Source organism: Alosa pseudoharengus, unplaced genomic scaffold (genome assembly GCF_046254945.1).
Source record: "Alosa pseudoharengus isolate Yale_2024_CS ecotype anadromous, Long Island Sound unplaced genomic scaffold, YU_APseudo_1.1 YU_APseudo_1.1_scf_1, whole genome shotgun sequence".
In the NCBI taxonomy this organism is placed as follows: domain Eukaryota; kingdom Metazoa; phylum Chordata; class Actinopteri; order Clupeiformes; family Clupeidae; genus Alosa; species Alosa pseudoharengus.
Genome location: NW_027468564.1, coordinates 45,721,665 through 45,744,574, shown reverse-complemented (window position 1 = coordinate 45,744,574; position 22,910 = coordinate 45,721,665). Strand labels below are relative to the sequence as shown.

The 22,910-nt window shown below is 45.7% G+C and overlaps 1 protein-coding gene across 3 annotated transcripts in view; it reads left to right on the top strand.

Moving 5' to 3' along the window:
• Positions 1-22,910, top strand: part of sh3pxd2aa (SH3 and PX domains 2Aa) — a 116,221-nt gene that overhangs the window by 1,282 nt on the left and 92,029 nt on the right. For all 3 annotated transcript variants that reach the window (XM_076289961.1, XM_076289962.1, XM_076289960.1), the window contains exon 2: positions 17,057-17,137. In XM_076289961.1, coding sequence (XP_076146076.1) covers positions 17,057-17,137 — 81 coding nt within the window. The remainder of the gene's footprint in view (positions 1-17,056; positions 17,138-22,910) is intronic.

Below are 22,910 nucleotides of genomic sequence, written 5' to 3'. Positions count from 1 at the left end.
CACACACACACACACATACACACTGCTCTCTCTTCTTCAAAGAGTTTGATGACATCAGCTCAGTTACGCTCTGTTGCAGAATATCAGTGCAAAACCACGTCACGCTCGATGGAAGTTCACATCAGAAGTTTTCGGAGAGTCTTTGCCAAGTTGTGTTTTGGAAATTGGAGGGGAGGGATGATTTTGTCCTAGTTTCTGCATGACATCTCAAGGGAGTCACTCTCTCTCTCCTCTCCCTCTCTCCCTCCCGCCCTCCCGTGTGTGTGTGTGTGCGTGTGTGTGTGTGCATGTGTGTGTGTGCATGTGTGTGTGTGCGCGTACGCACATGGGTGAGTGAGTATTGTGAGAAGTTAGAAACCCCTTGCCTCTTCACTGGAACTCCAGTCTACAGGGGGACACAGTAAGACGCTTGCATTCATAGTGTTCTTGAAAGCAGCTGGAAATGCTTATCCTATGAGGAAAAAGAGACACAGAGTGAGAGAGATTGAGTGAGCAGTGGAGAGAAAGAAAGAAAGAAAGAAAGAAAGCGAGAGAGAGAGAGAGAGAGAGAGAGAGAGAGAGAGAGAGAGAGAGAGAGAGAGAGAGAGAGAGAGAGAGAGAGAGAGAGAGAGAGAGAGAGAGAGAGAGAGAGAGAGAGAGAGAGAGAGAGAGAGAGAGAGAGATAGGGGGGGCTGTATTGGATGGGAGGGGATAAACCCACATCCTCTTGTTTTATTCCATTGAAGTGGTGCGACTAGGAGCGGAGAAGGGGGGGGACTTACTTCCTGCTCTGGGCTGGAGGACTAGCTGCTGACACCCAGATTGTGTGGCAGCGCACTGACTGAGTGAGTGAGTGAGTCCCATTTCCTTCTGGGTAATGGACTGACAAAGAGGAAAGGCCCTCTAGTGCTGGAAGGACCTGTTCTAGTGGCACTCAGTTCCTCACTCACTCACTCGCTCCCTCACATAACCAGCTTGGCCAAAGAGAGAGAGAGAGTGTGTGTGTGTGTGTGTGTGTGTGTGTGTGTGTGTGTGTGTGTGTGTGTGTGTGTGTGTGTGTGTGTGTGTGTGTGTGTGTGTGTGTGTTTGAGAGAGAGATGCATGTGTGAGTGAGTGACCCAGCAGCATCGGTCACCCATACAAAAAGCCCTCTTGAAGGTATAGGTTAACTTGAGTTAGTTGTGTGCTTTCTGTAATGACTAATGGCTCTCAGTCACTCATATATGGGCTACTGAGAGTTAATGACTGTCTTAAGAGGTAGGTGTGTGTGTGTGTGTGTGTGACCTGAGTGATTGAGTGGCTGAGTGCCCTCTAAGCAGTGGAATTGTTTACCTATGACATTATTAAGCAATTAAGTGATATTATTAAGTAATTAAGTGATATTAATACCCATTTAGGACCCTTGAACTCAAACGCACTGGATTTGTTTTGTTTCTTTGTTTCTGTTGTTTTGTTGTTGTTTTATAAGGAACTGAACAGGGCTGTGTTATAGCTGTTCTGGTCCCGCTGCTCCTTGTAAAAAGTCTCCCTCCGTTACTAGCCTCATGGCGTCATGGGTTAGCATTGTTTTCTCACCATGAGAACCACACAGTGCTGCGCTCACCCACATCACCACGCCACTCCACAGAGCAGCTTCAGTGGCCAAAGAAAAAGAGAGGGAGAGTAGAGGGAGACTGGCATTCTTTCTTTCTTTCGTTTTGTCTTTTCTTCTTCTTACTTTCTTCTGTTTCTACTGCCTCTTTGGTAAGGTATATGGTAGAGAGGGACTAGTGCAGGCTGGGCTGGGCCTCTGTTGTGTCCCCAGGGGGGAGTTTTTTTGCCCTGTGTGGTGTTCAGGGCACGAGGTGGTGTGAGGTGCAGTGGAGGGTGAGAGACTGGAGACACCTTGCTGATATGCGTCAACAAAGGCCATTGTGCCAGTGTTTAACAAGGGGGAGTAGGCTGTGTGTGTGTGTGTGTGTGTGTGTGTGTGTGTGTGTGTGTGTGTGTGTGTGTGTGTGTGTGTGTGTGTGTGTGTGTGTGTGTGTGTGTGTGTGTGTGTGTGTTGGAAAGACATAGGTGTGTGTGTGTGTGTGTCATGGTGGGAGTGTGTGTGTTGGAGAAACGTAGGTGTGTGTGTGTCATGGTGGAAGTGTGTGTGTAGGTGTGTGTTGTGTGTGTGTGTGTGTGTGTGTGTGTGTGTGTGTGTTTACTGTGGTGAGTGTGTGTGTGCTTTGTGTGCTCCCTGTCACGTCACCGTCATCACCAGCCACTGGCCCCCACATGCCCCCTGAGGAAAAGCCCTCCGTCATCCGGCAGGAAGTTGAAGAGGAAGCGGCATGAGAACAACGTCCATGGGAGCTTGTTCCCTCCCTCCCCCCCATCCCATCCAAACTAAACCACTCCACTGGTATTGTCGACAGCTGCTGCCTGTCAGCGTGACTTGGTTTGGGTTTTTGACGTCCCCAACCCCTCCCCCACCCTCTGTTCTGGTCTTTGCTGTCACCAGCAGGTCTCGTCACGTCTCCATCTCGTTATGTCGCCCGTTTTGCGCCATCTGCGAATGCCCGAGCTGCCTTTCATGCCAGGGCAGGCGAACACTGGTTGTGTGTGTGTGTGTGTGTGTGTGGCAACAATATAATGAGCAACTAACAGTTAAATAGCAATATCTCATAGGGATGAAAATATTTCCTCACGCAGGAGTGAAACTATTATCACACTTAACAGTTACAGCCTCTGTGCACCAACAGCCAATGGCACTCTTTACCCCCATGTCCCAATGCCCATACCCAGCGATCGCGTCAGTGGTATTATCACACTGACAGTTTGCATGTTGCAGTTGAACTGGGGGAGGTCAGTGCTAGAGATGCCAGAACCCATTGGGATGATTTACCACTCATGGCACGTCAGTGGGGTGAGATATGAAAAGAGAATCATAAGTGAATTATTACTGGTAGCTCTGCGTGTTCGGGATCTGTGTACATTAATGACTGTCTCTTTGCCAAGGGACTCCGGCCTCAAAGATGGGTCTCTTGGACAATGACCTTGCACTCTGACCATTGCACCAACGAGGCAGGCAGGCTCATTGATTTGGCAGTCAGGGCAAACATGTATTATTGAACAGTAATGACAATACTCTATCACCTCTATACTCTATCACTCTATTTTTCTCTATCTCTATAACTCAGTCTATCTATATCTCTATATCTATACTCTATCACCTCTATCTATCTCTATATCTATACTCTATCACCTCTATACTCTATCACTCCATCTTTCTCTATCTCTATAAATCTATCTATCTCTATCTCTAAACTCTATCACCTCTATCTATCTCTATATCTACACTCTATCACCTCTATCTCTATCACTCTATCTCTATACACTATCACCTCTATCTCTATCACTCTATCTCTATACACTATCACCTCTATCTCTATCACTCTATCTCTATACACTATCACCTCTATCTCTATCACTCTATCTCTATGCACTATCACTATATCTTTATCACTGTCTATCTCTATCACTCTATATTTCTCTATCTCTATATTTTATCACTGTCTATCTCTATATCTCTATCTTTCTCTATCTCTATATTTTTTCACTCTATCTCTATACTCCGTCTATACTCTATATACTCTATCTCTATACTCTATTATTGTGCGTTTGTCAAGGACAAGATGTGTTGAAGGAGGGAGAAACTGGACTGTTGTAGCACTCCACACACAACTGCTCCCTAGTTTATAAAAGTGACATTTTTACATTGCAGCCTGTCGTGCCAGTGTTAAAGGAATTATCCGGAGTAAAATGCACTTTAGATCAATTTACGGATGATTGGGAGTACATACGTTGAGTTGACATCAAAATTATGTCATTCGGATGTGTTTTGAGAAAGTTCGATTTTACCGTTTTTAGTCAAAACTCGTTAGCCTGGAAGTGACCAGGGCATGTCATTTTGCCGCTACAAAACGCTATTTTTATACCTCTTCTACAGTTCCAAACAACATTACACTTACGTGGTAGTGAGTAGAGGGTCCCTAAAGCCAAACCGAAGTATCCTGAGGTCTTTATGTGGTCGGATAGAGAGTCCAGAATGAATTTCATCAAGCCAGTACTTTTCCGGAAATGTTGCTGCTGCAGCTGGCATCTTTAGGGGAAAGTCCGTAGGAGTCGAGTGTGGAGTAACACGCTCTGGAAATTCACAATTACATAGTCCAGTATTTCTTTCGAAATTGAAATGAAGTTGTATGCAACAGCAAACCCTAGCTTACTAACAGGTTGGAATTTTGAAATGTCACGTGACGTGATGTCGTGCAACGATGTGATGCAATCGACTCCTACGAACTTTCCCCTTGCCAGCTGCAGCAGCAACATTTCCGGAAAGGTACTGGCTTGATGAAATTATATAGAGGCAGGATAATCAGTTGTCTTTCAAATTCCCTCTGCACGCAATAGGACAGCGGCAGCGCTATGAGTTAGAGTTCTCAACGGGCCTGAAAATTACAACCCGACCCGACCCGGCCCGTGGCTTTTAAAGCCCGGACCCGATGTAACCCGACACATCAACATGAATTATCTGCCCGAACCCGGCCCGACGTAAAACATAGGCTACGTTTTGACTGTTAAACCCTGACTTTATTTAGGTGAAGATTCAACAAATTAGCGTGACAATTTACTTAAAACGGTGATTTTCTCCTCTTCTGGCGTATCGTGATGGAAGAACCATGCCAACTTTGGATGCGGTTATCTTAGCGATACTTTTTGCAATAGGCCTACCCTCGATATACATATCGTTGGAAAGCTTAGTTTATTGCCGTTCATGTGAGCAAAATAACTTAATTTTGTACATTTTACCAAAGCGACTGGTTTCGCCTTGCAGGGTCACATATTTCATCAGCACCTTGCATTTTGAGTATTGCAAATAACCTGTAGAATTCATCAGAATCCAGCACCACTCCAAACACTTTCCAGACCTCTGATTTCCCCACTCCTGTAGTAGCGACGGTGAATTCACCTGCGGCAAGTTTAGCCTACTTTTCACCAACTCCATCTTCTTCTCCAGGCTAAAGGCGTGCACGCAGCGTCTGCCCTAGAGGGTGACAATTTTTCGGGACTCCCGCGGGTCACGGTATTCCCGCGGGTTTCCCGCAGTACGGGAGTAAATTTCACTGTTGGTAACGTGATTGGGACGGGACAGGAAATAATAAACGGGAGCTGGCGGGAAGCCAGAGATTATTAACTTAAAAAATGACGCTGCAATGCAGTGAGTGCGCCCAAAGACGTGAGGCATTTCGTTTTAGAAAAGAGAACCAATTACAACCCACAATACGTTTGTTGTTGATTGGTAGCCTATCAGAGCAAGACAAGCAGCTGCCCTGTTCACAATCAATCAGCTTCAGCGATAGGCCCTAAGGCAAAATGGATGCAAAGAAACAGTTACAGGCGAAAGTATCAGCAAAGGACAACTCTATTCAATTGCACGAGCTGTCCGGGAAAGCGATTCTCGTTGAGTTTAATGTGTCATGCAATGTTGGGGCATGACACCTTGACGATCGCATTCCTCAATATATTTATCGCATAACCCTGGCGGAACACAAAAAATTGTTTTGTTTACTCATAGCAACGTTGCTATGCTTCGCTGGTTTAACGTGATGAGAACGGTGCAAACTTAACTGATGGGATGAGATCTAACTATGAAATGATTTAAGCATAGCCTACAGCAAAGTACTGTAAAATATGTAATTTTAATATAGCCCAAAATGATCGGCTATTAAAGAAAAGTTAGACAAGGCTTTCTGCCCTACCAAAATGTATGGTCACCGCACGCTACTGTAGCCTAACAGTCGGATAACTTTAGACATCAACATAGGGAGCGGGACGGGATTCGGGAGTCTTTCTCTCGGGATTTTGCGGGACAGAATTTTTTTGGGGGGGCTGTCACGTGATCGGGATATGACGGGAGTATTTGTGCGGGCTCGGGATGGGACGGGAGTGAAAATTGCTTCCCGTGTCACCCTCTAGTCTGCCCCTGCCCCTCTCCATGATGCACGTTGCACGCTGCAGCAGACTTTCTTTACGGTGAACAGCTGCGATGATTAATAAATGTTTTTTTTTCACTGAGCAGAAAAGGTTAAGCCCGAGGTCCGACCCGACCCGAGTCATTTGCTTATATTTTCGACCCGAACCTGCGGGTCCTGTCGGGTTTGTCGGGCCGACCCGACCCGTTGTGAACTCTACTATGAGTCCCATGTGTTTCCCACCAGCGGAGCTAGTTGGCTAGTTCAAACGTTTGCCAACATAATAAAAGCTTAACTCGTGTCACACTGTTCGCCAGCAGCAACATCCATCTTATTTGTTTTCAAGTAGCAGGGAATTCAAGCCAAACCGTTGCAACTCTGCCATCAATCATTATGTTAAGCCCAACTAACGACTCTATACACGATTTCAATGGCCTGATTAAGTTTCGATTTCTGGAGCTCACAAGCCAACGGAGAGTTGCTAGACTAGCCCTGGCAGCCGCTAGGGGCGCGTCTAGATTTCTAGGCTAATAGTAGCGGACAATCTAAGTGAAAATTTAGCAAAAAGAGGACGCAAATCTAACATGTGAACGCTTTATAACACTGTCATCCCATGTCCATTCGTTTTCAACTGCATCGGAGTTGAAGAAAGAAATGAAAGTTGCTTAGCGTTGTGGCTACGAGTGCGTTGGGAATGCGCCGACTATGCAAGCCCCCGCCCTCAACGCCGGTGACTGCTATGTTACGATCTAAACTTTAGTAACGGACAATCTAAGTGAAATGATTGAGGAAAAAGAGGACGCACAAATAACAAGTGAACGTTTTAAAACATTGTCATCCCGTGTCAATTTGTTTTCGCGATGTATACATTTTTGATTTGATGCATGCTCACAGCATGCTGGGAGACGGAGTTTTATATCGTTGAAACCTAGGTCTGTGGTAAGGCATGGAAGTTCCACAGTGAAACTGTATAACCTGAACATGTATTTTGCCGTTTTGAAGTAACTATCTGAAGTTGTCACATCATGGAAGTCTTCTTGCACTCTGTTAAACATATTAAAATGAATAATTAATAGACTAACAGACTGCAAGAAGTCATACATTTGTTAATTCTTGTTGTTATGAATCGATGAGTAGGCCCCTACAGTCATTTTTATATAATAGCCTACATAATATTTCTACTATATACATAAATATCACATCGGCCATCGGCTGACTCCGACCGCTAAAAATCGGTATCGGCATCGGCTTTAAAAAAACCCAAATCGGTCGGTCTCTAATGTACTCCCAATCATCCGTAAATTGATCTAAAGTGCATTTTACTCCGGATAATTCCTTTAAGGGTATGGATTCAGTCTCCATTGAGTCCAATTACTTGAACAGTAGCCAGAAGTGTATGGTGTAAATGAATACGAGAGGAATGGTTATGGGATGGATGGCTGTGCCTATGAGATGGATGGCTGTAGCTATGCTTTGCAGCCAGAAGTCTATCGTGTAGATGAATGGATGCTCAGTGCTATGTAGCCGTGAAATGCAGATGAGATCTATCTTGTAAATGGAAGGATGCTGATAGCTTAGCTGGTCAGTTATACATTTCAGTGGTGGGGCTAAAATGGCATGCTTGTAAATCTCATTAGGCCAAGGTCATAGAGGTCAATCCCCATGTGGCACAATAACTAATAAATTATCTGCCTTCAATATGCCCTCAGTGTATAGTGTACAATCACTAAATAGATTAGAAACAAGGGCAGTCTAATATTACTATGCATGCTTTTTGTCTTGCATAGTAATTTAGATGTCTCTGTGCTGATGCTGAGGAAGTTTTATAAGATGCTAGATGAATCTAAAGCAGCAGGCAAAGTGGTGGTTGGAGTTATTTGTTTGGTTAATCTAATTTACTCCTCCTTCAGCAACTCCTCCCTGTTTGTTTTTCACCATGATCTGATTGGCGTCTTCACTTGTACTTCAACTTGTGGTTCCTCTCCTCCTCTTCTTCTTCTGTCCATCTCTCCTCCCTGTTTTCTCTCTTCTCCTCTCTCCTCTCTCATCCTCCTCCTCCTCCTCTTCGTCTGGGAGGGAGAAGCGAGTGTGTCGTGGGCATGCTGGAGTCTGTGTCTGTGTGTGTGTGTGTGTGTGTGTGTGTGTGTGTGTGTGTGTGTGTGTGTGTGTGTGTGTTGTTTTTTGCCTGTCGGCAGCTGGCTGAGCCAAGACTGTCCGTTGCTCCTCGGCGCTTGAGGTGACATCATAGAAGATGATCCCATCTGCCAGCACAAACAACGTGTGTGTGTGTGTGTGTGTGTGTGTGTGTCTCCATCTGCGAGAGTGTGAGGCAACGAATACAGTGATGCAGAAATGACAGGTGCGCATATGCCTCCTTGTGATGCTCAATTGCTCATCCTTCACATGGAAGACAGACTCTGTGTCACTCACAAGCATATACACACTCTTTCTCTCATTTTCTCTTCAGTCGTTTGTTCCCTCTCTCTCTCTCACTCTCTCTCTCTGCCCGAGTGATGGGAACCTGACCTTCAGTCAGCTGACTGGGGAGCAGAGGAGACACAGGCCACGGTCTGCTCTATCTATCCCATGATGCCTCTGTTCAGACGTCGGGAGAAGGGACGTGTCCGCTGAATTGGCACTTTTCTCCCTCAGGCCCCTTGCCCACCCCCTGTCCGCTTCTCCAGGGAAGTGCTCTTTTGCTCGCTCGCCATTTCCTGTTTCCGACTCGGGACCCTGTGGGAAGTAGGAAGAGCAGGGTGGGGACGTTCGGGATGGGCTGAGGAGGGCGTGTGAAGGTGTTAAGGCACGGTGATGTGTAGAGTAGTACGTGGTGTGGTGTGGGTGTGGGTGTGTGTTTGGTGGGGGGAAGGTCAGTCGGCAGTCTGGAAATGATCTAACAGGATGTTGCGAGTGGTGGTGTTTGGGGGGTGGGGTGGGGGGGTTTAGTCCTGGTGGGGTTGTACGGAGAAACAATGCCTGAACTTGCGTAAATGAAAGACGCTCGGGACTCTCCAACCCTGGCCCCCTCCACCCCCTTCCCACCGAGAGAGGGATGTTACTCGAGCGCTCTCCACACTCTGCCGGCGATCGCTACACGATTGTTTGGCCGTGCGTCAAGAGGATGTGAGGTCACTCGGCTATTATAAGGGTCAGCCTTCGCCGAACAATGAGGACTGTGAAGCGGAGCTTCGTCCAGTGGCGGTGGTAGCGGCTGGCCAGAGGAATTATGATGTCATTAGCAATTTTAAAACGTGTCCAGAAATGTAAGGGATTACATGCTTGACCACCTCATTTGTCATGTCTGGCTCTTCAGCCAGGGCAGTCAGTGTCACCATTGTCTCTTTGGGTCTCGGGGATGTCCCGGAGGGTCAGAGAGGAGCATCTGTATGTAGATGACCCGTTGATAACCTTGAAGAGGCAGGGTGTGCTCAAAAAAAGACGTGAGCATGTTTCTGACATAATCAATGTATTTGATGTCACACACAATCTGCTCAAAACATGGTGTCTACATTTGGGTCAAGTGTAGCCCAGGATGTACACATGGCATTGGTATGTTCAAGGTAGAATGTTACTGCTCTAACTAGCACCATATACTGAATGACCATGCACTGGACAGTCAAGAGCCCTGTCCATAGGGCAGTTCAGTGACTTTGAAGAGTTACCCCAACATTTTTTGCCTGTGTGCTGTACTTCTTTGTGGTTCTGACAGTAAAAGCTATCTTGGTAGAGCAAGTATATGGGTTAAAAGAAAAAAAGAGAAAAAGAAGAGAGAAGATGGCGGTTGGCTTTTTATGCACACTTCTTTAAATAGATCCTCTTAGGCGGGGTTCCGTGTATTTAGTGGCTAGGCCCAAAGTCTGTGCCCCACCAAGGTCCCTGCCAGGGTTCCTTTCTCCTCTCTTCACTACTGCACAACGGAACATTCCGGCACCTTCCTCCGCGACTGTAAGTGTTTCTTCCTTGGTTCTAAACTCTCAAAAAAATGCCACTTTCTGCTTTGTTTGTTTGCCTGTGACTGGCACATGCGTTGAGGATGAACATTTAATGCTGAACAAGCTCGAAGCGAAGCACAAAAAAGTGCTTCTTCTCCGAGACGGGATTGAAAAAGATGGTATCGGCAGATGACGTATTAGCGAACATGCCGCATGTTCAGATAGGCCCGTGGTAACGTAATAATGTCCGCTGCTGCTACACATTTATATCATTTTTCCCTGTCGAGGTATTGATGTTTGCTGCGAGTGTTCTCTTTTTTTTCTTGCTCAGAATGAATGAGCTCTTTGTCTTTTTTTTTTTTTTCAAGCTCGCATCTAATTGGAAACAACTGATGAACAGCCTCTTTCTCGTTTCAACTGGAAAATGTGAATTTATCAAGAAAGGAAGAAAGAGAGAGAGAAAGAAAGAATGACAGTGGAAGGAAGATAGGGAAAGAGAGAGAGAGAGCAAAAAAGTTGTCTGAACTCCCTCCTACTTTCACAGTTCATGCATAATTTTGTTCTCTTTATTCTGTGTTTGCTGTCAAATTTCTTTGTGTTCGAGTCGACTGCAGTAAGTACTGTAGGTCTTGGGCACTTTTTTTAACACGCTGTTGAACAGTTCCATATGCTTACCAAGTGTATGCCCTTGTGTTTGAACAGACAACAGTTGAATTCTTGTCAATGTAATGTCCACAGCTAGTGCTAGTCTCTGGAAGCTGTAAACAGTGACCGTTGTATAGAAACAAACTCCTTGTAAATTCCCTGGAGATTGTTCTCAGGGCTTCCTGTTGACTTGAAGCATCTGGCATGCTAGTGTCACATGATTCAGCAGGACGAGTGTGTGTGTGTGTGTGTGTCTGATGGCTATCTCCAGGCCATCTGTAAAACCAATTGGCTTTGGCTCCATTAGTAGAGTAACATATAGTGCTTCTATAGGTTGTTAGCCACTTAAGCAGCATGCTAATGGCTAGAATGTTTTACCCATAACCTCATGTACAATCTGGCTGTGTACTGTTGTTGTGTACTAAGTAATGCTAAACCTTCAGATGCTGTATTGTGATTGTGTGTGTGTGTGTGTGTGTGTGTGTGTGTGTGTGTGTGTTTGTGGCTTGAATACTTTTAAGGATAGTGTAGGCATAGCTGCAATGCCCCAAATTTCCTTTTGCTTTGCAATCTGTTGTGCTGCAAGCTAATCGTGAAATCTCTTTGTACAAAGTCCAGAGAGGAGGCAGTCACCGTGGCTGCCAATAAATGCAAGAAAGATCGCTTTGTCAGATGGGATAGAAATCAGGAAATGAGTCAATGAGACTGATGTCTGAAAGGTGTTTGTGCTAGCAGCAGGTAGAGAATGAATAGTGGGATGTTGGGTAACATTGCTTAACCTTGAAATATTTATGAAGTCTTTGTTCGCTACATTTAGGTTCGTCTTTATGGTCTCCCTCTGTCCACACTATTAGCCCCTGGGGAACCGCCTGTCTATGGTCTCAAGTTAGTTATGCTCATAAAATGAAATTATAACTAATTTATATAAGATTTTATTATACAACATGCACTTCAGCTTAATATATCCAAAGTCGGGGCGTTGTGTGTGGTTTTATAAGCATGATGACCGATGGAGATTTGTCAGATGCTGTAGGAAACTCTGTAGGCCTGCCTGACTCATATTCCACAAGGTTGCTAAACCATGAGGGGTGTCTGAAGTTCTTCCTCTCGACTGATTCAACCTCATCCCTCTGACATGAGGTGTGTTCTCTCACTCATAGCTTCACCCCCCCTCACACACACACACACACACACACACACACACACACACACACACCTCTGAAGCCTTTGATGGAGGTTTGAGACTGCAGAGGGTTGGAAAGCTGCCCCCCCCCCCCCCCCCCCCATTCTATCCCCGTCCTCAGTTCAAACAGGAGTTCCAGTGCAGCAGAGCCCGACTGTGTGGACTTGCCACGCTGCCCTGCCCAGTCCAGTCCAGTCCAACACAAGTGACTCAAAACCACAGCTGGATGACTGGCCTATTTTAGGACACTGAGTGGAATTTTTATTGTATCTTTATCTCTGAATAAGTTCCCCCCTTTTTTTCATTCAATACATGTTCTCCTTTTCTATTTTTTTCAAAAAAAAAAAAAAAGTGATTGAATAAGAGACAACAGCATTACAAATGATAAAAAATTTGCTTGCCACTACAAAGAAACAAAACATGAAATGCTTGCCTCCACAAAAGAGGGATTGAGGGGGAAAAGCAAGCAGCACCAAGGTCCAGTGGCTGGCTGCTCGGGGACACGGCTGGTATGTCTGTGCTGGGCAGGACTGGCCTTTGTGGAACTGGGCGGGCGCTGCTTGTGTTGGCATGGCGTTGGCCCTTCTGTCTAAAGATAGTCGGGCCTGGACACCACATCTTAATGCGCCGTAATGCGTTTTCGGTGCTCTCATTTCACCCACACTCACTCGCCCACTGCAGGGAGTGCGTTTGTAGCTTTGCCTCACACACAGGTCCCTGGCATTGTGCTGCTGTCACAGTGTTGTTGTTGTGGGCACGATTGAAGATGTGTGCCTTCGTTTGAGAAGCCCCGAGTGTTTTAAGGGGTTTAAGGGTTTTTCTGGATGGATATGTTTTGGGTGTGGGCTGAATGCAAGTGTGTGTGTGTGTGTGTGTGTGCGTGTGTGTGTGTTTTCCATTGTGGTTGCCATGAGGACGGATCCATCTGCTCCAATCCGTTGAGTCTGCAGCTTCTCTCTCCCTCTGAGGTGGTTTCTCTCTCGTTCTGTCCACAGAGAAATTACAGCACAGGGGCCCAGCTGCCCTGGAGCGCATCCCAGCATGCCTTGCAAGCTGTGGACATTTTTGTAGAACTTAGTATGAATGTTTGTGTAATTGTGTGTGTGTGTGTGTGTGTGTGTGTGCGCACTCATATATATAAATCCTCTCCCATATACACTCCCTTATACGCACACACACACATCTTTGCTCTCTTGGCAGTTGGAGCACCAACACCCACACAGTGTCAGATAAGTTGTACCTATTTGGATTGCTCTGCGGAAACAGATCCCCCCCAACTCGAGTACTTCTTGGTATTCAGCATTAGAGGCCCTTTGCAGCCAAGGCCTTTTTCCAGCTCAGCACAGCGCAGGGGTGAGACTCGCTTGGCAGACCACACTCCTGCTGCCAGCGCTTATTCAGGCAGCCGTACGTTCTCCACTCCCTCTCGCCCACTGACCCTGAAAAATAAAGAGCAACACCCCCCCCCCTCCCTTCCTGCCTTTTGAATGGACATTTATTTGACATTCTCGGTCATAACATAACAATATGAAAAATGTTTCGTCTTTTGGGTGTTTTTTAAAATGTTTTTTTTTAATCGAGGCCATGCTAATAAAATATGGGGTGGAGATTTATACACAGACCTTTAGCACTGGGATTAAATGTCGGCTGAAACGCGTTGCAGCTGTGCTCATTGCTGCAGGTGTCAACATTGTTGCATCGTTTTCAACGTGGTTTTGTAGCTCTGTGTTTTGAGCGAGCCTGGCTTCCAGAAGTTCCAGTGTTGCCGTCAGGACATGGTGACTAGCGACCGAGAGCTGTTTGTTGACACTACGTTTAATGATTACACTTCAGCCCACACAACGAAACTCTTCATGCACACAGTCATCTTAGGATGCAGACATGAATATCAAAATCGTGTTTAGGCCTACAATGTTAGTGTGGTAACACATGAAACTTAAATAAACGTGTCGGAAACGCGTTATGGCAGATGTCTAGTTAGTCATAAATAGTCTTGAAAATCAGTGCCCAGTGCTGTAAGAGGAGCTCTAATCAAAATAAGTTATTTTTCTCTACTGTATGACGCTGTGTTAGCTTCCCATGTGATAAAAGCTAACCTAAGAGTTGTCTTTAATAGTAAGAGCTTGAGGCCCGTCAAAATAGTTAGTTACTGATTAATTAACATTATAGTGACATTGGAAACCCAGTTGTCATACGAAAGACAGGGCCAGGTTTATACTGTAACATGTTTATGGCATGGCTATGTCAGTGTCATAATAAGGGGGGCTCAAGCAAAGTGTCACTGTGGGGGCATTTTGCAAGCACTGGGATAATTTGAACCATGGTGAGCCTGCTATTAAAATGTTTGTTTATGTTTGCTACTCAGTAGTGACCTGATGATGAGTGTTCAGTGTTGTGAGATCTCTAATCTGTTTGCCGTAGGTGGTGGTTATGAATGTGCAATTCAACGTTAAATAGTTTTGCTTATCTGTAACAATATTATGAACAGTTCATTGTAATTGAACTGTATCACATTACACTGTGACAGTAAGGTCATGTAAAAGATATCCACTGCTATGACCTCTGTAGAACGACACTGTAGAATGTCAGAACCAACCAGCCCAGATGGCTCTGTCACTGTATCGGCTGATCCCAAGTCAGCTCTGCCCTCCTCTACCCCCCCAGAGCACAGCCGATGTGTTGACGTAGCCACTGCCCTCAGAGCAACTGCTGTGGGCGTAGCGGACGGAGCTGGGAGGCTAGGCTCTGTGCCTCGGGAGTGCAATCACGCCTAGGAATAGCTGGTGTGTGTCCAGTTGAGAGGGGGAGTGCAAAGTCTTGCGTTGTTGTTTTTTGCTCCTGGTTGTTCTCTCTCTCTCTCTCTCTCTCTCTCTCTCTCTCTCTCTCTCTCTCTCTCTCTCTTTCTCTCTGTCTGTCTGTCTGTCTGTCTGTTCAATTCAAATAATTCATGCATTTGTCGCTCACACACACATTATTTGTCATATTTCTCTTCTTCTCTCTTCTATTCCTCACACACACATTCTCACACGTGTCATTGTTATGGACCGGGCTCTTTGTTTCAGTGCATTCTGGAGTCTTGCGTCATCACTCCTCTGACTGCTCCCCTGAGACTCACATGGCAACCATTGCTGGAAGTGTGTGTGTGTGTGTGTGTGTGTGTGTGTGTGTGTGTGTTTAGAGGAAGAGAGTGGGAGAGAAAGTGATGAAGATAGATATAGAGAGAGAGAAAGAGATGCCATTAGTGAGAGAGAATGATGTCACGATAAAAGAAAGAAAAGCAGAAAGGATGGCAGCATAGAAGGAAAGTGAGAGAACGAGAGATCCATGATGGTGATAGCTCATCTCCCAGACAGCTAAGACATGTGTCTCCCCACTGTTAGCTGGATAGAGCTGGGACCCGGCTAGGCACTTGGCATCGGCCGCGATCTGGGGTAATTTGGCTCTGCCAGCAGAGAAGGCAAAATGTTAATTTGTTCAGCGCTGCTGCAAACGACTCTGCCCTGCCAGACTGTAAGGCTCAGTGCATAATTCTTGTGTGTGTGTGTGTGTGTGTGTGTGTGTGTGTGTGTGTGTGTGTGTGTTTGTGTTTGTGTGTGCAACCTGTAGCTTGGAGTTTATCCACGCACACACTGTTTGTCTGTGAGCTCACAATGGCCGTGTTTATTGAACAGCTGTGTTTTGTAGATTGTTTGACACAGACACAGTCTTTGGATGACATAGCCGGCTGTAAACGCTAGTCGTGCTTGTCGTTCGTGAATTACAGAGGCACTTTCTGGACTGAAAGGAAATTAAAAAAAAAAGAATGAAAAAAAGAAACAATTTCAACAGAGGAGACGAGGTAATGATGCATGAGGAGGTTTGACACTCTCTTCAACTGAGCCAGTTTTTGTCAGCTGGAGTAACTCGCCCGGGAATTCAGAAAAAGAGGCAAAAACTTAAGTGTGTTCTTTTGCCAAAAAAAGAAAAAAAAAGAAAATGGGTTATTCGACCCGACACACTCCCTGACAAATTCACCAAGTCAGCAAACAAAAGCAGTCAAAGGGGTGCATCAAGGTCCTCTGCAGCAGAGAGTTTGTGTGTGGCTTTTTATTTTGTAGTAGCCTACTGTGTGCAGGCAGCACATAGTGATCTAGCAGTCTTCCCCAAAATAACACACATCACCTGACCAGCACAGCTGCTGACAAGGACACCTCTCTTGACACACCTCCCCTGAGTCCTGTTTTTGAAGTATGTCATAACAGAAAAAAAAATTTGGGGGGAAATTCTCAGCTCTCTCTCTATGCCCTTTGTGTGGTGAGCGTTCTGGCGCATAATGCCTGCCGTGCATCACCCAGGTGGGTGCTACACATCGCTGGTGGTTAGTGAGGTTCCCCCTTCACTGTGAAGCGCTATATAAATGCAACTTGTTGTTGTTGTTGTTGTTGTTGCTGCCTACCTTCATAGCTTCCCACCCACCCCTAGTTTCTCAGCATTGCCCAGGTTAGTGTTGTTGATGACGATGATAAGACAAGATGAGCTTTTAATGTCTCTTAGGTAGATACATTTGTCTTGGGCAATCGACTCACCCACACTCACACGCACCCACATACACACACAGCCAGCCCCCTCACCCATACTCCTACAACCCACAGTTAACATTGCACAAAGTCTGCATTACACACATGATGATGATGATGATGATGATGTCATGGTGCTGTCCCGAGGTCAGGGCAGGTGGTTGTTGGTGTTGCGTAACGGAGGAATGAACCGGCTCTACTTCTCTGCTCTGCTCTGACCGTATGAACTTTTGAACTTTTGAAGCGCTGAACTTACTGACTAGACTGGGAGGTGTGGGAGAACTCAGCCAAACCAGGAGCACCTCATTGCTTTTGGTGTCATATCTGAATTGCAGTTTTGTTTGTGTGTGTGTGTGTGTGTATGTATGTGTGTGTGTGTGTGTGTGTGTGTGTGTGTGTGAGTGAGTGAGTGAGTGAGTGAGTGAGTGAGTGAGTGAGTGAGTGAGTGAGTGAGTGAGTGAGTGAGTGAGTGAGTGAGTGAGTGAGTGAGTGAGTGAGTGAGTGAGTGAGTGAGTGAGTGAGTGAGTGAGTGAGTGAGTGAGTGAGTGAGTGAGTGAGTGAGTGAGTGAGTGTGTGTGCATGTGTGTAGCATAGATGAGTAGGTCCACCGGAATGTTCTCTGTTTAATTTGAGGATTTCAATGTGTTGATTGGTCTGAGTTTTGAGTTCTGCATTTTAATGACGTCTTCATGGCAATAGGTTACTGGACCACTAACCTCTCTCTCTCTCTCTCTCTTTCTCTCTCTCTCTCTCTCTCTGCAGGTGTATCTCATCAATGTAACTTACTCTGACTCCACCTCCCACGTCATCTACAGAAGATACAGCAAATTCTTTGACCTTCAGGTAAGCCCCGCCCCCAACCCCTACCCCAGCCAGTCCCAGTACCTGGTAGAGTGTGTAAACGACCACAGACTCAGTCCCAGTACCTGGTAGAGTGTGTAAATGACCACAGTCTCAGTCCCAGTACCTGGTAGAGTGTGTAAATGACCACAGTCTCAGTCCCAGTACCTGGTAGAGTGTGTAAACGACCACAGACTCAGTCCCAGTACCTGGCAGAGTGTATAAATGACCAAAGACTCAGTAGCACACAGGTAGAACAGTGTGCATCTGCTCTAACAAGAAAGTCATTTGCGATGTTCGTGTCTTTTCCGAGCGTAATGTTTAGTCATTTGATTTGGAGCTTGTGGACGCCAAGTTCTGCTTTCTAGGACAAATGATGGATGACTCACCGGCTGTCAGTCAGATGCAAGTTGTCACTCTGAAGTGATCATCATCACACACACACACACACAAACACACACACACACACACACACCGTATACATGCATCAGATCGTGATACATTGTCACACGTGGTGACATACACACACAAATATAGCACACAGCACACATACCATTATGTAAACAGACACACACACACACACACACACACATGCACAGATTTACTCATAGTCTGCCTCACAAAACACAAATGTTCTCACACACGCACACCCAGACTTGAACACATTAATTTACTCTTATATGCTGTTGCGCACTTACACACACACACACACACACACACACACACACACACACACACACACACACACAAACACACACACACACACACGCATACACACACAAACACACACACACACACGCATACACACACAAACACACACACACACACACAAACACACAAACACACTCCTCCAATCCTCTCAGGACCACTGACTTTAAAAGGCTGTTTTATGGCCCTCAGTGGATGCTCAGCTCCTAATGTAGCCTGTGATATAGGGGTCAGCCCTGAGACCCTGGACCCTGGATGCTGCCTCGGCCCTTTACACTGCTCTGTTATTATGGCTTGAGTGGGCGTGCTTCTCTTTTATTGTGCACATCATTTTTCACCATACCCCCTGCTGACAGCTCTCGTAGCCCCCCCCCCCCCGCCCCCCCTCACACACACACACCACATGTGCACACACCCAAATGCAAACAGAGTTTTGTATACCTATGCATGCTTGCATGTGTACACACACACACACACACACATACACGTACACTCAAACATATGCGTGCCTGTGCTTTTGAACAAACACACTCTTATACACAAACAACACAGCAAGACACACACACACAGAGACAAACACACACACACACACACACACACAGAGACAAACACACACACAACACACACAACACACAAGCAACACACACACAACACACACACAACACACACACAACACACACAACACACAAACAACACACACACACACACACACACACACGGCTGTTGGATGTTTGTACTGGAGCAGTGCTGCAGTGAGGGATAGCCCAACCCAGCCCAGCGGAGACCCTCCACATGGGAGTGCACAGCTCAGATGATAGCCATGGAGCCATGTGTGCACTCCGTGTTTGCTTAGGTGTGGCCAAGCTTGGACTGGGCTTGTATTTGTTGAGCCAAGGGCTCAAGAGATGTGTGTGTGTGTGTGTGTGTGTGTGTGTGTGTATGTGTGTGTATGTGTCTGTCTGTCTGTATGAATATGCGAGAACGTGTGAGTTTGAGTTGTGTGCGTGTTTTTATGGGTGTGCGTACGTGCACACTACATCTGCTCTCCTACACACACCCACCTGTCCAAAGACGGGGAGTGTGTGTGTGTGTGAGTGTGAGTGTCTGTCTGTCTGTCTGTATGAGAGAGAACGTGTGACTTTGTGTGTGTGTGCTTTTGTGGGTGTGTGTACGTGCACACTATATTTGTTATATATATGGGTGTATGAACGTAGATGTTGTTCGATACAGTTGTACAGTATATTGTGTTTATTTCTGTACGCACCAGACTATGCACTAGAGTATGTTTGTTTGTGTGTGTGTCTGCGAGTGAGTTTATGTCAGACTGAGAGGATTCTGGGGTCTCCCGGTCAATCTGGTGCTAGCAGAGAGGGGGAAAGAAAGAGAGCGAGAGAGAGAGGGAGAAAGATGGAAAGTGAGAGAGAAAGAGAGATGGAGGGTACTCAGCGTCATATCAATAGGGCCTAGTGTGCACACAGAGGAAATGATGTTTCAATCAGTGGAGGAAGCCCGGGGCCTGAAAGCTCCCATTGATAAGCCATGAGGCCTGGATCCCAAGGACTCCCACTGTGGGGGTCACCCCCTTCTCCTTTTAAAACGATCCCCCTAACCCTACCCTTCGTCCCCATCCCACACAACCCCTCTCCGACGTGAAAGAAAGGCAAGGGCCAAAATCAAAACAAACATGGCTGCCAGTGGACCCGTGTGTCTTTGTGGACTGGGCTGCTGCTGCTGCTGCTGCTGCTGACAGCTTTCATTCATCTGCTTGAGCTGAACACATGAGTGCTTCTTGCGAATGCTAACAGCCTGTCTTGACGCTAATGACCCCCATGAAGCTCTTGTGGCACCGCAAGGCCTAGACACACACACACACACACACACACACACACACACACACACACACACACACACACACACACACACACACACACACACACACACACACACACATATATATACACACACAGAGCTCTTTTCTTACAACATCCTCTCGGGGGAGTACTCTGTTCCGTGTCACAAGGAATCTTTCATCTATTGATCGAGAACGCTGGTGAAGACCTGCGGTGTGCGTGTGTGTGCGTGTGTGTGTGTGTGTGTGTGTGTGTGTGTGTGTGTGTGTGTGTGTGTGTGTGTGTGTGTGTGTGTGTGTGTGTGTGTGTGTGTGTGTGTGTGTGTGTGTGTGTGTGTGTGTGTGTGTGTGTGTGTGTGCGTGCGTGTGTGTGTGTGTGCGCGCGGTTGTGAAGGCCTGTGGTGTGCCTTAAAAGCTGAATGAAAACTCTGTTTGCTCTCCTCATCCTCACGCGAAGACACAAGTTTGTGTTATGACCTGGGTCAGAACCAGCAAAAGATCAATTGCCATTTGACGACTCGACACAGTAAAGCACCCTATTGAATATTGAAGCTTCTTTAATTGTAGTCATAGTAATAATGGTGGTGGTGATGATTATTCAATGTGTTATGACTTACAACACCTCTTAGCTGTCGTGAAAGTCACTGGAAACTGCGACCACTTGAAGTTTATTGCTGAATTTGAATAGAGGGACCTGTCTGTCTTTCTTTGCTGTCTTGAGTTTGCTTCAGCTTGGCTAGCAGAGCGATCCTTGTCTTATTGATTCTCCACAGATGGTTCGTGGACAGCGTGAAGCAAACACCCAACTGGCTCTGCCAACAATCAAACCTGGGACTTTGATTCTCTCTCTCTCTCTCTCTCTCGTTCTTTTTGTTGTGTTGTTAGTTGTTTTTCTTGTTTTTTAAACCAAACACCACACACTGTTCCCCAAAGGAATGGAGAACATATTTTGTTTGAGTCAAACAGACTGACATGAGACCGCCTGGAGAGAACACTCCCTGTTAAATCCTCAAGGCGTTTGCAACACCCTCGATCCTCCATTTAGATTAAGCTCCGAAAATGCCCCCGAAGGCTGGCTGTCAGCATTGTCTGTCTCCAGGGTGTGCTTTTTTTGACGGGGGAATGTCTTACCAGAATCTTCTATTGTTTGCATTGGGTGACCCCCGCCGCATTTGCTGAGACAGGTTCCTTCTGCTATCTCTGGCAGCCGTAAGGTTGGGAACTTTTGTTTGGCTTTTCAGAGTAGTCATGGCTGCCAGATGTTCTGTCATTCCCTTTTGTGTAATGTAATGTAATGTGTGTGGAGGTTTTAGCCAAAAACAGAGGAACTCCTTCTCTGCACCTTGACTAGTCTGGAGTGTGTGACCTGCCTGGCTTGTTTGGAAGTGCATTTGTGTAATGTCAAAAACTAGCGTCTCACTCCCTGATAGCTCATGGCATTACATTATAATTGCCTAAACAATGGTAATCAATGTTACTTTAGACTGTTTAGTTGATAACAAAAGGCAAAAATGTCTACCAAAAAATGTTATCCAAGCTTTGCAAGTGAAGAGCGGCCTTGTTTAAAATTGATGAAATTCATGAAATATTCATTTTGGAATGTGAATTTGATTTGCGCTCAAGTGGTCCGAGACGACCAAACTGTCTCTTCTTGTGAGCTGCTGGAAGTTTTTCGAGGGAATAAAAAATACAACGAATTCAAAGACTTACTAACTAATCGTGTACAGTCTGCACACATTAATGCAAATAAAGTGTGCTTGAAGACTTAAATGTTCTCTGGGTTTTCCCTCTCTGGTGGATCCTGGGGTTCTCCGCTTGTCTGTAGCGTAGCTTGTTGTTGTTCTCGATATTGTTCTGGCACGGAGCCTGCTGTGTCTACCCCAGTGATGCTACTTGTCAGAACAAGACACTGCAGTCCTGTAAGGCCCGTTCCTTTCTTACCTGATGGAGGAATTTAGGTCATGGCTCGTCTGGATTCCATGCAGAGATTTAGTTATTGAATTTGTTTTGCATTTTGATCAGTGGGTGTTGTTCATTTGCAAAATGGTGGGATGCTTTGACTGATGCTGTTGAAATTAAATAGTGTTTTGTTAGTTGGCTTCCGACAACACCCCTCCCCAAACAGAGGCGAGATGTATTCTTAATCCTGTCAGCAGTCAGCAAAGAAAAGATGTTCAATTTTCTTCTACAAAGGGGAGAGAGAGATGAAGTGCATGCTACAATCAAGGATGCTCTATTGATAAATAAAACTGCATAGATGTAGCCCACTTCAGGTATTGTAGTTGTGATGATATTATGGTGATATTTGTCATAATGCACATCAAGGATTGCATATTCTTGGATGATTTGGGTATATAGCCTATGTAAAAGCCAAAGAAAACATTTCAGATATCACTGTTTACATTACTGTTTCCATCACAAATGCTGCTAGCATGTATGTTAGGTAGTTAGATAATAACACAGACACCTTTCTGTGCCATTGCTGCATGGTTACACTGCAAGGCTAAAAGTAATGGTTTTCAAAAGGTCTAATAAATGAATATATTTCATTAAAATGAAAATTGCCCGGCATAGCCCACAGTTCTTCAGCTGCTAGCGATTCCAAAGATATCATAGCCTACTCCTCGGCCTGAAGTGGCTGGTGACAATTCATCACCACAGTCCAACTTTTTAATGAGAAACTTGGTGGTGTAAAAGTCCCTTTTATTAGTGGCTGCTATGAATTGATGCTGGAAATACACACGAAAGAGGCGGTTAGCTGCGAATTCAATTTGTCGCTCGGTGATACCTCAAACTGTGTGAGTGAAAAATTAGGGAAATGACTCTGAACCATGATGATCCCACGGTGTGAAGTCATTTTGAAAAATTCCCCATAACGTATTAAAGTCTTGTGGAGGCAAGTGTATCGTTGCCTATTAGCCACAGTCGTTAGCTATAAAAGTGGCTAATATTAAGTGTGAGTGTGCTCCCCAAAGTATATACTTTGGCATCTCCTGCTCTCTCTCATCCCTCAACCCCATGCGTCTTGCCCCCCCCCACCCCCCCCATGCATCTTGCCCCCCCCCCAACCCCATGTGTCTTGCTTCCTTTCTCTGCCTTTCTTGCAGACTTAATCTTTGATTTTTTGAGACATACCATTTTGAGCAGATTCATCCAAACCATTTTTGTCCTTTTGATAGGTCAGCCCTCTCTGGTTTTGTGTGTGTGTGTGTGTGTGTG